Source organism: Ictalurus furcatus, chromosome 2 (genome assembly GCF_023375685.1).
Source record: "Ictalurus furcatus strain D&B chromosome 2, Billie_1.0, whole genome shotgun sequence".
Taxonomy (NCBI): Eukaryota; Metazoa; Chordata; class Actinopteri; order Siluriformes; family Ictaluridae; genus Ictalurus; species Ictalurus furcatus.
The window spans coordinates 11,423,081-11,440,198 of record NC_071256.1 but is presented as its reverse complement, the minus strand read 5'-3'; the positions used below and the strand labels follow the sequence as shown (position 1 = coordinate 11,440,198).

At 38.9% G+C, this 17,118-nt stretch overlaps 1 protein-coding gene across 2 annotated transcripts in view; it reads left to right on the top strand.

The window, feature by feature from the left end:
* Positions 1-3,198: 3,198 nt before the first annotated feature.
* si:ch211-243j20.2 (uridine-cytidine kinase-like 1) overlaps positions 3,199-17,118 on the top strand; it is a 29,858-nt gene continuing 15,938 nt past the window's right edge. Inside the window, exons 1-7 of one of the 2 annotated variants that reach the window (XM_053647662.1) lie at positions 3,199-3,414; positions 5,892-6,094; positions 8,193-8,299; positions 8,480-8,650; positions 12,076-12,147; positions 13,585-13,774; positions 16,126-16,187. In XM_053647662.1, the coding sequence (XP_053503637.1) occupies positions 3,326-3,414; positions 5,892-6,094; positions 8,193-8,299; positions 8,480-8,650; positions 12,076-12,147; positions 13,585-13,774; positions 16,126-16,187 (894 nt within the window). In that variant the 5' untranslated portion in view covers positions 3,199-3,325. The remainder of the gene's footprint in view (positions 3,415-5,891; positions 6,095-8,192; positions 8,300-8,479; positions 8,651-12,075; positions 12,148-13,584; positions 13,775-16,125; positions 16,188-17,118) is intronic. The other variant, XM_053647655.1, reaches the window with a different exon arrangement.

The window sequence follows — 17,118 nt, the reverse complement described above, 5'->3', positions numbered from 1 at the left end:
GACACTTCATCTACTCAACGATCACAGCTTTCCTGAGGGGCTATATCAGGCTCAGATGCTGAACGAAAAAAATTAAAAGATGTTTGCTTTGCCAGCAGCCATAGCTACAACCACAACTTACTAAGTTGATTTTAAATTGTGCAAGCAAAATTCCCCTGCGGAGACGATTACGCCTCTGTCTGATGGCGACTGAGTTCTTGTTGGGCATAAAAGCAAACATTAATATAAACAATAAAATGTACCAATTAATTTTTGTTATCTGTTTGGGTATTTCGCTAATGCTAGTGCCATCGCATTACATGCGTTTGATTTGCCCTCGACCTGGAAACAGCATATACTTCCGGTCAGTACAATACTGAAAGTGTGCCGTTTGAGATGATACTACCCTTCTAAAATGCATACACTAGACGGCAGAGTGTAAGGTACATACAGTATCTCACAAAAGTGAGTACACCCCTCACATTTTTGTAAATATTTGATTATATCTTTTCATGTGACAACACTGAAGAAATGACACTTTGCTACAATGTAAAGTAGTGAGTGTACAGCTTGTATAACAGTGTAAATTTGCTGTCCCCTCAAAATAACTCAACACACAGCCATTAATGTCTAAACCGCTGGCAACAAAAGTGAGTACACCCCTAAGTGAAAATGTCCAAATTGGGCCCAAAGTGTCAATATTTTATGTGGCCACCATTATTTTCCAGCACTGCCTTAACCCTCTTGGGCATGGAGTTCACCAGAGCTTCACAGGTTGCCATTGGAGTCCTCTTCCACTCCTCCGTGATGACATCACGGAGCTGGTGGATGTTAGAGACCTTGTGCTCCTCCATATTCCATTTGAGGATGCCCCACAGATGCTCAATAGGGTTTAGGTCTGGAGACATGCTTGGCCAGTCCATCACCTTCACCCTCAGCTTCATTAGCAAGGCAAAAGTCGTTATCATGCTGGAATACTGCCCTGCGGCCCAGTCTCCGAAGGGAGGGGATCATGCTCTGCTTCAGTATGTCACAGTACATGTTGGCATTCATGGTTCCCTCAATGAACTGGAGCTCCACAGTGCCGGCAGCACTCATGCAGCCCCAGACCATGACACTCCCACCACCATGCTTGACTGTAGGCAAGACACACTTGTCTTTGTACTCCTCACCTGGTTGCCGCCACACATGCTTGACACCATCTGAACCAAATAAGTTTATCTTGGTCTCATCAGACCACAGGACATGGTTCCAGTAATCCATGTCCTTAGTCTGCTTGTCTTCAGGCTTTCTTGTGCAGAATCTTTAGAAGAGGCTTCCTTCTGGGATGACAGCCATGCAGACCAATTTGATGCAGTGTGTAGCGTATGGTCTGAGCACTGACAGGCTGACCCCAAACCCCATCAACCTCCGCAGCAATGCTGGCAGCACCCATACCATCTATTTCCCAAAGACAACCTCTGGATATGACACTGAGCATGTACACTCAACTTCTTTGGTCGACCATGGCGAGGCCTGTTCTGAGTGGAACCTGTCCTGTTAAACTACTGTATGGTCTTGGCCACTGTGCTGCAGCTCAGTGTCAGGGTCTTGGCAATCTTCTTATAGCCTAGGCCATGTTTGTGTAGAGCAACAATTCTTTTTTTCAGATCCTCAGAGAGTTCTTTGCCATGAGGTGCCATGTTGAACTTCCAGTGACCAGTATGAGGGAGTGTGAGTGCAATATCACCAAATTTAACACACCTGCTCCCCATTCACACCTGAGAACTTGTAACGCTAACAAGTCACATGACACCGGGGAGGGAAAATGGCTAATTGGGCCCAATTTAGACATTTTCACTTAGGGGTGTACTCACTTTTGTTGCCAGCGGTTTAGACATTAATGGCTGTGTGTTGAGTTATTTTGAGGGGACAGCAAATTTGCACTGTTACACAAGCTGTACACTCACTACTTTACATTGTAGGAAAGTGTCATTTCTTCAGTGTTGTCACATGAAAAGACATAATCAAATATTTACAAAAATGTGAGGGGTGTACTCACTTTTGTGAGATACTGTAGTATAAGTATACACTGTATAGTATGTCATTTGGGACACACTAATAGTGTGTTAAGGTTGGAAGAACTCGAGTGTCCTGCACAGAGCCCTGACCTCAACCCCACTAAACACCTTTCGGATGAACTGGAACTGGAGACTCCTCACCATCGCCTGACCTCAACCTCACTAATGCTCCTGTACCTGAATGAACACAAATCCCCACAGCCACGCCCCAAAATCTAGTGGAAAGCCTTCCCAGAAGAGTGGAGCACATTGTAACAGCAAAGAGGGAATAAATCTGGAATGGGATGTTCAACTAGGACAGGGGTTCCCAAACTTTTCCAGGGCAAGGCCCCCCGAATGGCATTAACATTTGACCGAGGTCCCCCTTTTGCAAGATGTCTTTAAAACACATTAAAAATACAGACTTCTGAATATATCCCCCCCCCTTTTTTTATTAATAATTGCATCTTACATCTTTACATTACATTATATTAGGAATTGATTGTGTGTGGTTGTCTGAGAGTGAGAATTTATTTTGACACCAAATTGTTGAGGCCCCCCGGGCGCCCCCTGGTGGCCCCCACTTTGAAAACCACTGAACTAGGACAGGGGTTCCCAAACTTTTCCAGGGCAAGCCCCCCCAGATGGCATTAACATTTGCCCGAGGCCTCCCTCCTGCAAGATGTCTTTAAAACACATTTAAAATTCAGACTTCTGAATATATCCCCCTTTTTTACATTGATGTTTTGTCTGTTTAGCAATTAGAAAGTTAGGTATAGCAAATGTGATTTTAATATGTATTGTTACAAATAACATGTTATAGTAATGCATATATAGAACAAATCATGTATTTCTTTTTCACACCAAATTGTTGAGGCCCCCCGGGCGCCCCCTGGCGGCCCCCACTTTGAAAACCACTGAACTAGGACATATAGGTGTGATGGTCAAGTGTGTATATAGTGTACTACAAAAACAAACAAACAAAAACACACAATTTTGAGGCAAATTGTTGATTTATATGAGTTTTCTGTAATGGTTTAAAGACTTAGGCTTTAATTTTGAAGAATGACATACTTCTACCAAACTACTTCCGCCCAGCGTGGGCCTCGTCTCCCCAACACGGGGCTTTGTATATATGTGTGTGTGTGTGTGTGTGTGTGTGTGTGTGTGTGAGAGAGAGAGAGAGAGAGAGAGATCCGCAGCTGGATGTTATATGGGTCATCTCTTCCTCTTCCTCTGTCACACACGTCCTCGATGACGTGTACCCACGTCTGCTCTTGCGTGTAGGCGGCTCGCGCGATGAAAACATGGCAGTGTCAGTGAGCCACGCTGATGTCCAAATGCAACAAAAAGAAGATGGAGACGAGGACGAGCAGCGCGCCTCCAGATCAGACAGGTGAAAGCAGCACTGCGCTGATTCTCTCTTCACATTACTCACATGATACAAGTTTATACATCTCTTTATACATCTAGCAACGTGCTGACTGAAGCTAGCTGGCTAACTTTAACCAGTGTGCACAATAATTCACGTGCATCAGCCGGATTTATTTACAGTGAGAACACTTTAGCACGTGTTGTGTAGCTGTAAGCAGTGTGCTACTACTACTACTACTACTACTAATAATAATAATAATAATACACAACATAATAACCTTCCTACACGTTACACACCCTGCCAAAAGAAGTCTAACACGGCTTTCACAAAGACAACCTACTTCCCTACTTTAATAGAAACCCTCATAGACTTTGTACTGGTTTTAATGGTTATAATAAGAATTGTATTGGTTTTCATGGACTCTGTACTGGTCCCTGTGGATCTCTACTGCTAATTCGTTGGACCTACATCCTTAATACGTCCTACTACGTAATGGAAACCATTTGGTAATGGTTTTAATGGTTAACAGCCGATGGTTTGTGATTGTATTTGTAGTGGAAACCATTAGAATTTCTGTGATGGTTTCTATTTTTTTTTCCAGCAAGGTTGTTAAGAGTTAAATACCACATTGCAGCATTATGGCAAAATTTTCTGAGTTGAAATGCTAATCCAAATGTGTATTTGCAATCATGTTTTTCTTATAAACATGCAGAATGTGAGACACAACTTAAATTCTATTGCAATTGGCTTTTTCTTTCTTTTTTTGCAGATGAAAAGGTCTGTTTGACCTTTCTGAACTGGAATGATTCTGCCATATTGAATAAGCTGTTGTTTATATCAGTGCTTAGCTAAGGGAGAAGCCAGATATTTCACAGTGAAGCTATGTTCACACAAACACACAGTGACAAAGAGACCAGAGAACATTCATTTTCAGTGAGAGCTGGCAACTGGATGTGGGCATGTCCAGCCACTCGATTCTCAGTACGTTTACATGGACAAGAATAATCCGATATTAACCCGATTAAGAAACTGCCATGTAAACAGCTATTATTGATTACCTTAATCCAACTAAAGTCGTTCTCGAAGTAAACACAAATCGAATTAAGAATGTGGAGTATTCCTGTTTTATTCGCATTCTCAAAGTGCATTACAGACATGTACACACCTCAAACACATTATTAACGTCGTGTGGGAGTTTTCACCGCATTTTGTGAGAGGACACGTACACACACGGCAATGCTCAACCATTTTACGGCAAACAAGCGAGCATGGCTGCGTCCGAAAACGCGTACTTACCTACTATATAGTATGAGAAATACATGTATCTCAGCTACTATATAGTATGTAAATACACGGTTTGGGACGCAGCCCACGGCTTCAAGCAGTCGTCTGTTTGCATGTGTAGCATGACAAATAATTATCTGCACTTGAAGCGTTCGTAAAATTTAAAATGAAACACCCAAAACTGTATACGGTACCATAACGAAGACGAACTGTATGTTGATACATGAAATTCTGGAGGGAACATCGGACGGCGTGGCGTGGGGACGTAATGACGTGCCGTTAATCGATCTATGTTCTATAAAACGGGAACATGAAAGGAATATTCTAAAAGCGACTCATGTAAACACCTTAATCACAAAATTGTCTTACTGAGAATAAGGTCAACAATTAGATTATTGCTGTCCATGTAAACGTAGTCAATGTTGAAAAAAGCTTAGGCAAATTTGGAGCAACTTGGTGCAGCAACTACCAATGGGAGTGAAGGTGGTAGAGCGCACATGATCCGTGATTTCATAGTACAGCGACTGGCGACTTGCAACGACAAAATCGCTGCATGCGTGAAAATAGCTTGAGGCGGCCAGGTTAGACCTTTATCAAACTGGATGTGAATCCCTTTGTCCTAAATCGTTCAGAGGACCGTGTACATTTATAAAAAATTCAAAATGCTAACTCAAACCTGTGTAGCTCCTGTAAATGTAAAGCCAATATTACAGTAACAAGTAAGAAGCTACATATCGATTTTGAAACCCCAGTAAACGTCCGGGCCCCACTGAGTACCGTGTTCTTACAGTTACTGTCACTAGAGAACGTTCCTGTCCATATGATGACAGCCTTACTCACATGAGGCTCCAACCTTTTCTGGGCTTGCGTGTGGATTCCTGGAGTGGACATGAAGCTCTGTTTGTACTCCCTCACCTGCACCAATATAAAATGCCATGTCAGGAGCTCAATCTGAGGGGGTTCTCAAGTCCATGGACTTTCTCTTGCCCTGCATGAAATAATGCTTTGTAGCCTTGCCCAGATAAAGTTTGGTCCAGTGATGTGCTACTAAGGCATTTCTGATGGATATGTTTAAATACACAAACATAGAGGAGTAATATCAGGTGTCATCTTAGCACTGAAATCATATCTAAATTTGTTGTGTTTTTATTTATTTATTCTTTTTAGTATGTTGTTAATCCACTCAGCAGAGCTATTTGTGGTCTACATTTTAGTGGCAGCGGTGAGGATTCTCTTGATGGCCTTTTGAGGCGCACATGCCCTTTGACCCCATCACTGTCTCCACGAAAGAGGACCACAAGTCAGAGTAAAACAGAGCCGCCTCTTCTAAGGACCAATAAAAGGACGATCTACACAGCAGGACGTCCACCCTGGTACAACGTCACAGGGACCACCTTTAAAGAGGCTTTTGTTATAGGTATGTTAAACTCATCCTCAGACTCAGCTACTGATGAACTAATGCTGTTTTCACTCCTTACTGTCCAAATACTCTGCTCGTTAAGGAATTAGTCATGCAGATTTTTCTGTTAATGAAATGGTACTTTGGTTTGAGGTAAATTACGAGTATTATATGACTCTTGAGTGTATGATAGCAAGTCACAGTATTGGAAAGTGCACTCTCTTTGTAATATATTTATTTATTTAATGTTGTGCTCAACCTACAGACTAAAGCAAGCTCAAATCGTCAAGTCAAGTTTATTTATCATTTGCACAGTATCGTACAGAAGCCCTAAGCAGCCATGCATTATTAAATTTTTTTTTTTCTTCTGTTGTTTTCTTGTGATCACAACTTAATTTTCTCGTGATCTCGGCATAACAAAAAATCGTTTTCTAGTAATCTCGATTTTCCTGTGATCTTGACATAACCAAAAACTGTTTTCTCACGGTGTAATTTTACCCTGAGGAAAATCTTGCGCGTTGTGAATGGGACTGCTGTTACATGCACGTTGGCATCTTCACCATCATGAATGTAATAATCGCCCGCTGTAAAGATGGATTTTATCTCTGCATTAAGGGAGATGACTGTCCCCCTTCTCAAGTATCAGACACTAATGCTGAAGTCGTCAATCCTGTAGGGATGAGATATTTTTGTAGGTCACCCCAGAAGTTAGCATCACCCTGGTTCCCTCGACAAAAAGCCAATAGGATTTTTCCATTGGATTTTGGATTATTGCAGAAAATATGCTCTGTGGCCAACAAAAGTTTATGATTCGTACATGTTTTGTTCATTAAGATAACATTCATAAGATTTTGAAGTGTATACACTCGCCAGAAGTAAAAAGCTATAAACGAACTACACCAGGGCCGCATGACTTCAACGTCGCCACCACTACGCTTCCGACAACTCTTTCAATCTTTAATTTAAAAAAACCATACAATCGGAAAATACTATAAATTGATAAATCTACAAGTTGGAAAGTTTGCGTTGCAAGAGTGCGAGTATAAACCTAAAGAGACTGTAGGGGATGAGATTTCCTGTTCGGCGTGATGTTTAATGTCCCCGACAGCCTCTGTAGTCCCATTTAGCCACTTGTTAGCAACCGTCTTTTTCAAGACACGTAAAAGCTTTTTAAAACATCCTGAGTGAGGTATTACTGATGTATTTTATGGTGTAGTATAAAACGTGAACATATCTTGAGCTTGTGTTAAACACAGACCTTATTTCAGGCATTTAACCAAAAAACCCCATTGACTTTGGGATGATGGATGTCCAGTACACAGAAAAATTCAGTCTTGATCACGAGAAAACAGAAAAATTTAATAATGCATGGCTGCTTAGGGCTTCCGTAGTATCGCAAGACATTATGCACATTTAACATGTATATAGGCATGTGCAGATGTCTGTTTTAACTAGCTGCTCGAAGCACTTCATGAGCGTGGAGGTCAGCGTTACAAGGTGGTAGTCATTAAAGCGGGAGATGACCATAGTCTTGGGAACTGGAATGATGGTGGTCCTCTAGAAGCATACTGGAATGGCTGACAGATTTGGGGTCAGATTGAAGATATCTGTTAAGACGTCCACTAACTGGGTGGCACAGGCTCTGAGGACCTGTCCATGAGTGCCATTAGGAACTGGTGCCTTGGGCATGCCTACATCACAGTTTGTCCTCCCTTCGTATTCAGTTGCTGAGCGCAGAGCACTCTATGTATGTTTGAGGTCAGACCCATGGTAGTCGTCTTGTACCATTTATAAATCGAGCGACTCTGTGTGTGGTGTGTTATCTGTATTCTGTGAAGCCCTCATTTAGGCACACAGCCATAATTAGCTCTGTTATTTAATCCCATTAGGAATATTTCTCATGGTTAATAAAGAACCTGCGTTTGAGCTTTCTAATTAATGTATGTTTTGTATCCGGTTAGAATATGCGCAGGCATTAGCTTGCCTAATATATTCAATTATTTAAGTCCTAACAATTTATTTGAGAATATTTGCCATTTTTATTTCATTTATATGCTTTGTAGCAGTGTAGAATTATACTGGGGCTGTTTTGTGTGTGTATTGTTGGGTCCTACAGGTTTGTGTGGTGGCAGCGCTTCAGGAAAAACCACAGTGGCCAATAAGATAATCGAGGCTCTGGATGTTCCATGGGTCGTCCTACTGTCAATGGACTCTTTCTACAAGGTAATAATAAATTAGCAGGTCAGGAGGTTCTGTAGCCTCCTCTTTCGAAACTACTATGTTTAAACAGCTTTTAGTCACAGCATGTGGTTTTCAGTAGGTTAAGCATTTAGCGAGCTCTGTCTGATTTGTGGAGGTTTCTATTTTTTATTTTATTTATTTATTTTTTTTTTTAAACCACAGGTGTTGAGCAAAGAAGAACAGGAGCTTGCAGCCAGGAATGAGTACAACTTTGATCATCCAGATGCTTTTGACTTTGAGTTGCTTGTAACAGTCCTGCGGAAACTGAAGAAGGGTAAAAGCATCAAAGTGCCAGTGTATGACTTCACCACACATTCCCGTCGCAAAGAGTGGGTAAGTGTGTGTGTGTTGCTGTGATGACAGTTGTGAATACTAGCTGCTGATGAGTTTTAAATGGATTCACATTGATCAGGCATGAAGATGCAGAAGTGCAATGTGGCTTCCACATATACAGTATCTTACAAAAGTGAGTACACCCCTCACATTTTTGTAAATATTTGATTATATCTTTTCATGTGACAACACTGAAGAAATGACACTTTGCTACAATGTAAAGTAGTGAGCGTACAGCTTGTATAACAGTGTAAATTTGCTGTCCCCTCAAAATAACTCAACACACAGCCATTAATGTCTAAACCGCTGGCAACAAAAGTGAGTACAACCCTAAGTGAAAATGTCCAAATTGGGCCCAATTAGCCATTTTCCCTCCCCGGTGTCATGTGACTTGTTAGTATTACAAGGTCTCAGGTGTGAATGGGGAGCAGGTGTGTTAAATTTGGTGTCATCACTCTCACATCACTCTGGAACCATGTTCTGTGGTCTGATGAGACCAAGATAAACTTATTTGGTACAGATGGTGTCAAGCGTGTGTGGTGGCAACCAGGTGAGGAGTACAAAGACAAGTGTGTCTTGCCTACAGTCAAGCATGGTGGTGGGAGTGTCATGGTCTGGGGCTGCATGAGTGCTGCCGACACTGGGGAGCTACAGTTCATTGAGGGAACCATGAATGCCAACATGTACTGTGACATACTGAAGCAGAGCATGATCAGTATGCAGTATTCCAGCATGATAACGACCCCAAACACACCTCCAAGACGACCACTGCCTTGCTAAAGAAGTTGAGGGTGAAGGTGATGGACTGGCCAAGCATGTCTCCAGACCTAAACCCTATTGAGCATCTGTGGGGCATCCTCAAACAGAAGGTGGAGGAGCACAAGGTCTCTAAAATCCACCAGTTCCGTGATGTCGTCATGGAAGAGTGGAAGAGGACTCCAATGGCAACCTGTGAAGCTCTGGTGAACTCCATGCCCGAGTGGGTTAAGGCAGTGCTGGAAAATAATGGTGGCCACACAAAATATTGACACTTTGGGCCCAATTTGGACATTTTCACTTAGGGGTGTACTCACTTTTGTTGCCAGCGGTTTAGACATTAATGGCTGTGTGTTGAGTTATTTTGAGGGGACAGCAAATTTACACTGTTATACAAGCTGTACACTCACTACTTTACATTGTAGCAAAGTGTCATTTCTTCAGTGTTGTCACATTAAAAGATATAATCAAATATTTACAAAAATGTGAGGGGTGTACTCACTTTTGTGAGATACTGTATATTCATAAGGCTCTGGACTTGTATATAACCATAAGAGTACACAGGCCTCTGTTTGTGTGTATACTTTAATACCATATTGTAATTATGTGTGTATATATATGTATGTGTGTGTGTGTGTGTGTGTGTGTGTGTATAATTTTATATATGTATATAAAAATATACACAAACAATAGAGATGTATCAGCCGATAAAGGCTATTTTTCACGCTATTGACTGATAGTTTAAAAACATCCGATGATCAGGGCCGATTATATCCTGTCAATCACAAGAGGGCAGGAAAACACATCGATTTCGTGCTGTGTGTAAAGATGATGTCTCTTGTGTGGATAGACGACAAAACTGCAGTTTGCAATGTCTGTAATCTCTGCACTGCTAAAATTTTACGCCGGAAGTGAGCGACAGTGAAGCGGGAGTTTCGGAGTCGAGTCAAAAAAAATTCTCGAGCTGCTCGCGCTGAATTAAAGCGCCAGTACACTATTGAAAGATTTAAATGAAGATGAATTGTCAAAGTATAAATTGCATAAAAAATATATTTGTGGAGTATTTCATATCCAGTTAATGTTAATGAGTTAATATTATCAAAAAAAAAAAGTTTGTTATATATTGCCAGTTTGATGTCAATGATTAAGTAGAAATGCTTTTGTTTGTGGTGAGGGAATTAATTTCGTTAATAGGAATTAACATCCAATAAGTTAAGAAATCTTACTTTAATCTTCAGAATTTAATGTGTTAATGTTGGAGTAATGTGTTTTCTGTTTATGAGACCAGTTACTGTCAAACAACTTGTTGAAATGGAGAGAATAAAGGTTTTTATTTGCATTTTTTTCAGAATTGTGGAATTAATTATTATTAATACTTTAACAGAATGCATAAAAGGCAGAACTATCGGTATCGGTTATCGGTATCGGTTATCGGTATCGGCCGATATCACTGAATAATCGGTATCGGCTGAGAAATTTTGTATCGGTGCATCTCTAATAAATAATGTATCTCATGACTGATCTTGGAGGCACAAGTACATTGTGTATAACTTCAGCCTCTTCTGTGGTGGATATTTATCTTCACTTTTCCCTGTTTGAGTCAAACTATAAGTGTTTTAAGTACTGCTATTTTTATTTATTTTTTTACTCCTCTCTTGCTGATGGTATCACTTGGAGCTCTGTCTGAGAGAGAGAGAGAGAGAGAGAGAGAGAGAGAGAAAGTTTTGCTCTAGCTTTCTATAGGTCACGTTGACATGAAAGCAGAGAGAAGTGGCATTAAAACTTTTTCCACATTTAGTCTGATAGCTCTGTTCAATTTCTTGTTGTCTTAGACGCCTGTATGTTTCAAGTGATCTGTTTTTTGTGTTCTTTACATCTGCCTGTGTTAGGCCTGAAAGCAGTTTTGCACAGCACTGTGTGATTTTTGCCCCCTGCAGCTTCACTGTGGTATTACAGTATACACACAAACGGAGGCCTGTGTCCCAGCTCTTACAGTTTTGTTATTGGTTAAGTAAACAAAAGTGAAAAGCTAAAGTTCACTGCATAACCACTCACTATCCTTTAGGAGGATATGCAGGAGTTGTCCACAGCTGTATGGCAGCTCAAAGCTGGACATGCTCCTGGCATCGATGGGCTTCCAGTAGAGTTTTATTAACACTTGTTGGGGAACTCTCAGGGTATACTTGCTGGAGGTTATTATATATTCTTTTCTGATGGTAAACTACAAGTAAGTTTCACTATAGCAGTACAGTCAGTGCTCCAAAAAAAAAAAGGATCTGGGACTTTTAAAGAACTGGAGTCCAGTGGCAGTTCTATACAGTGATTATAAAATCTTATCAAAATGCCTCGCAAATGTACTGAAATACTGCATGCGCACTGTAGTGCACGGAAACCAGATGTAATGGACAATCCGTTTCTGCTTCGAGATATAATTGGTCTGTGTATATTGATCTTAATCATGTTCATTATACACAGAATCATGTTTTAAATTATTTTTACATGTCAGTTATAATAATGCGTTTATTTTCTGTCACTTCTTAGAGAGTTTTAAAGTGTAAATAAAGTAAGGCTAAAAGTCAGTCTCCCTCACTCTGTGTGTGTGTGTGTGTGTGTGTGTGTGTGTGTGTGTGTGTGTGTGTGTGTGTGTGTGTGTGTGTGTGTCTTTACAGAAAACGGTCTATGGGGCCAATGTTGTAATATTTGAGGGAATCTTGTCATTTGCAAATAAGGAACTTTTGAAGGTAAGTATACATGATGCCCTTCACAGGTGTATTCCACAACGTGGGCTAATAAAAACAGGAATTATCTGATTTAGCCTCACTTGATTTAGCGAAATAGGGTCGATACTATTTCTGCTAATGAGTCATAATTTTCCAGTCGAAGCTCTCACACGCATGCATGCGCGTGTACAGAATATACAGTGGGGGAAATAAATAAATATATTTCCTATGAGGCTATTCACATGAAACTTTCACCAGACATCAGTATTAACTCAAGAAATCCGGAAATATAAAGAATTCACAACATGTTCAATGCTTTTTTCCTGTGTCATTCCACTTTATTACACATAACTTTATTTATGGACGTTAATGTCATAAATTCTTTATACTTCCGGATTTCTTGAATTAATACTGATGTCTGGTGAAAATTTCATGTGAATAGCCTAATTGGAAATATATTTACTGAAAAAAAAATGTTGACGCATGCAATACTTATTTCCTCCACTGTATTATCAGCCCTAGTAGAGGCTTGAGTGAAGCTATAGTGATATGGCAGCCACTGAGAGCGAGCCACTTTTCACTCCAGCTGAACAATCACTAACTATTCAATTCTACAATGAGTATAAAAGCATTGCTGAAAAGAAAAGCAACACGTCTGCAATTAACAAACTCGAGAAGCAGCATGGTGGATGATGAACATTAGAATAAATGTGCAAAAACATTTTAAAAAATAATGTAAAAGAAACAATACTAACATTAATACATAATTTTGTTATTTAAGGCCAGATTTTTTTTTACTTGGTGTATTAATATAAAATATTATAAATACTCCTGCTGCAAAAAAATACATAAGTTATGTGTTGTGATTTTTAATCTTTGCATAATGAATTTTAGGTTGAATGAATTTGGGAAAATACTGAAGATTTTCCAAGACCCTGTTATTGCTGTAAGATATTATAGAATGTTACGCAAGACAACATCTTTAAGTGTAGTCAATTTTACTGAGCGTACTGTGTTCATACGATACTGTAATATGTTCACAGTATTCGAATATATTGGTGATGGATTTGGAGGAAAATCCTGTCAGTGAAATGTAATTTATTCATGCCATGAATAAGTTTGTTAGAAATAAGTCATGTTTAAATAAGTCAAATTTCCAAACATGGTTCCTGAATGTAAGCTTCAAAACTAACCAGGCATGGAGCAGGTTTGCCTAAAAGCATTGTTGCCATAGTAACTCAGTGGTTCTAAAGAAAAATCTAAGATAAAGTAAGTGTGGCTTATCGAGTTTGCTTCGTGGATCACCCCACAGGATTCAGCTCCTGGGCTTGGGCAATATCAAAATCTTTATACAGTCATAGCTTCTCTGAAAATGACCTCCTTATATGGTGTTATTGTGGATTTTTTGTTTTTCTCGTGTACTTTACTTCCATGTTTTTTTTTGTGTGTTACCTTCAGCTGTTGGACATGAAAGTGTTTGTGGACACTGACTCCGACATTCGGCTCGTCAGACGACTGAAAAGGGACATTTCGGACCGAGGTCGTGACCTTGCAGGTGTTATCAAGCAGTACAACAAGTTTGTGAAACCTGCGTTTGAGCAATACATCGAACCTACAGTCCAGGTCGCAGATATTGTGGTTCCAAGAGGTAAAGTGCACATTTTAAAGGACTTAGCTGTTAAAAAAAAAAAAAAAGTAAGCCGTAAAAATCCTCACAAACATCACTACCAGTGTTAAGTCATAGATAGTAGCTTACGTGCATTTCCCATAGAGAGGTGAAATAATCATTCCTTTTAAATAGAGTAGCTTGTAAATTGTGACTTTTTCAATGAGTAGTGGAGAAGATAACGGTTCATAAAGTTTCAGTAAAATGAAACTTTATAGTGCTTATCAATATAACAGTTTAACAAGTTGGTCAGTTGGAGTCAGGTATCAGGTCAAAGTGACTGAGCTGTTTGTCATTTGTAGGCTGCTTTTTTTTTTTTTTTTTTTTTTTTTTTTTTTTTTTTTTAAATATTGATAATCCTAGCTTAACCACAAACTACGTGCTTAAGGTAGATTATTCATTAAATTGTGAAGTTGATGAATGCCAACTTTCACTTCAGTTAAAGCACCACCATTTTATTTGAACAGACACAAATAAAATTCAGTTACAAATTTCACTCCTAGTTCTATTTTCTCTCCAAACTTATGGTAAAATTTTGGGTGCCCCTAAATATCATTTAAAAGAAATGAAAATATTGTAACCTTTCGAAATATATAAATATATTTAACATGCCCCTCAGTCCTCAGATCTACTGATGGCTTTCAACTGTGTCCTGTTTCCAGAGGGGTACAGATATGAAGTTCTGCACAAAACTCTTCTGTTATCAGTCCTTGGGGTATATCAGTGGGCTTTCACAGAATGAGACGGATACACTCTATGGCCAAATGTTTGTGCAAACCTGACCATCACACCCATATGTTGTTCTTCCCCAAACTGTTGCCACAAAGTTGAAGGAACAATCTCTATGGAACTAAGAGGCCCAAACCTGTTCCAGCATGAAGGTGCACAAAGCGAGCTCCATGAAGACATGATGTGTTAAGGTTGGAAGAAGGTGGAAGAACTCGTGTGTCCTGCACAGTGCCCAGACCTCAACCGCACTGAACACCTTTGGGATGAACTGGAGCCTCCTCAACCAACATCAGCACCTGACCTCAACCTCCCTAACGCTCTTCTGGCTGAATGAACACAAATCCCCACAGCCATGCCCCAAAATCTAGTGGAAAGCCTTCCCAGAAAAGTGGAGGGGAAATAAATCTGGAAAGGGATGTTCAACATGGACATACGGGTGTTTATGGTCAGGTGTGCACAAACCTTTGGTTTATAGTGTAGCTATTAAATGGTGTAATGCCTTTTAAGCAATTAAAAAAAACATTTAAACACTATGACGGCCTTAAGAATGTTTTGCAGCAGTTAAAAATATGCCAAAAATATGGTGAAGGGGGAAAAGAAGAACCCAGACATCGCTTTCATAACAATAAAATGAATAAAAGAAGCTTTAGCTGAATGCAAGCCAGAGATTTTTCAGTGACCCCTAACACACATTCATTCAAATGAACAGAAGTGACTGTGTGAGTGCAGAAATAAAGTTTTGCAATGGCCCTCCCAGTCTCAACGTTTAAACCCTTTTAAAATCCCGCCCACATGCAAAACACTATTTTCGTTTTAGATGTTCTGCATGGAGGAGTGGATCAAGACCCTCTAGAAGTCTCTCGAACCTTGTTAGAGGAAGCGGCACAGTGCTGCTGTTATTTAATTTATTGTCGTGTTGCCAGTATTTCCGGAAATCAGTGTTTTGTACAAATAACTGGGAAGAAATTACTTGGAAATCAAAAACTTGGATCTATGGAAGGCAACGTGCTTCTGAAAACGCATTGTGTTAAAATAAAACTGTGTAGCATTTCCTCTGCCTTGAGGCTTAAAATCTTTATTTATTACACTGCAAAAATTATCTCTTGGCAAGTGTAAATATGTTGAATATAGGAAAATCAATCCAGTATTTCTTATGAGATTATTATAAATCAGATACAAGATTATTCAGCCTGTTTTTAGATGCTTTTTATACATTTTAAGCTTAATTTTTTTTATTGGCAGATAATTTTGCTTTTTTATAGAAATAAATACTTAAATTAGGAAAAGTATCTGCCAATAAAAAGAGTTTCAAGGTTTAAATGAGTACACATATCTAGAAATAGATATATTTATATGTTTATTATGTATTATTTTCTATATCGATGTTATAAATATATTTGTTTTAAGTTAATTGTATAATTATAATAGGATACAGTGGATCAGTTGCCTATATTACGAATATTTTCACTTGCTAAGATGTCATTTTTTGCAGTGATCAATTTAACTGTCAAAAATTGAAAAATCAGTAACTGTGATTATTTAATATTAGTCTTTTGGAGGTGTGTGTTAACTGTTTCTTATACTGAGGTCTGTTCTTCCACAAGGTGGAGAGAACTTTGTAGCTCTGGAATTGATTGTGCAGCATGTCCACAGTCAGCTCGAAAAGGTAGGCTTTTACATCTTGTGTATTTGTGATAGGGCTAGACTTATTTATTTATTTTTTGCCTGTTTTTAATAGCTTGCTTTAACAGTGAATATTTTAAAAAACAATTATAAGAAACTATATCATTTTTATATATAATTTTTGCACAGCTAGTAGATTCAGGTGTGTCAGATGACTATTAAAAAGATCTGTGGAAATGCAACAAAACTGAAATGTGAGATTACTTTTCTTTTATTTTATTTATTCTTTTTAAGGCGTGAACACCCAAAATAACGCATTTGAGTACTGAAATAGGTACTTTACAACCATACAGAATAGACATTTTTCTTAGGTCAGTCCCAAATCACTCCCAAGTCTTCTCAAAGCGGTGTCTGTTTAGAATGAGACACAACAAAAAAAAAATCACTGCAAAATTATCTCTGCAAAAAAAAACACAAGAAAATTACATTAGAATAACTGAAGCTTAGTTCAGTTATTGTAACACAGTGCTCTTGTCATTTCAACTTTTCACACTACTCGTACACTTTTCAGTGGCAAGAAAGAATTTCACACATTAGTGTCTGGGGCAAAGCTCCCCCACCTTCGAGTGACAAAAATACAGCTTGGATTTTACCGATAACTCAGTTGTGCAGTAGCTGCAGATAATGGATTTAATCAACTGATAGTTTTAAAAAATTTATACTGAATGAATACATAACTCAGTGTAAAATATTACCGAACTTTATTACAAAAATAAACAGTACTGACTGTACAATGAAAATGTACTGTACTTTTTTGATTTTTATATATATATATATATATATATATATATATATATATATATATATATATATATATATACATACACACATTTGACTATTAATAAACATCAAAGTACATAAGATATACATACAAACCGATCCAAACAGTAACACTTCAAATAAATAAAAATCGA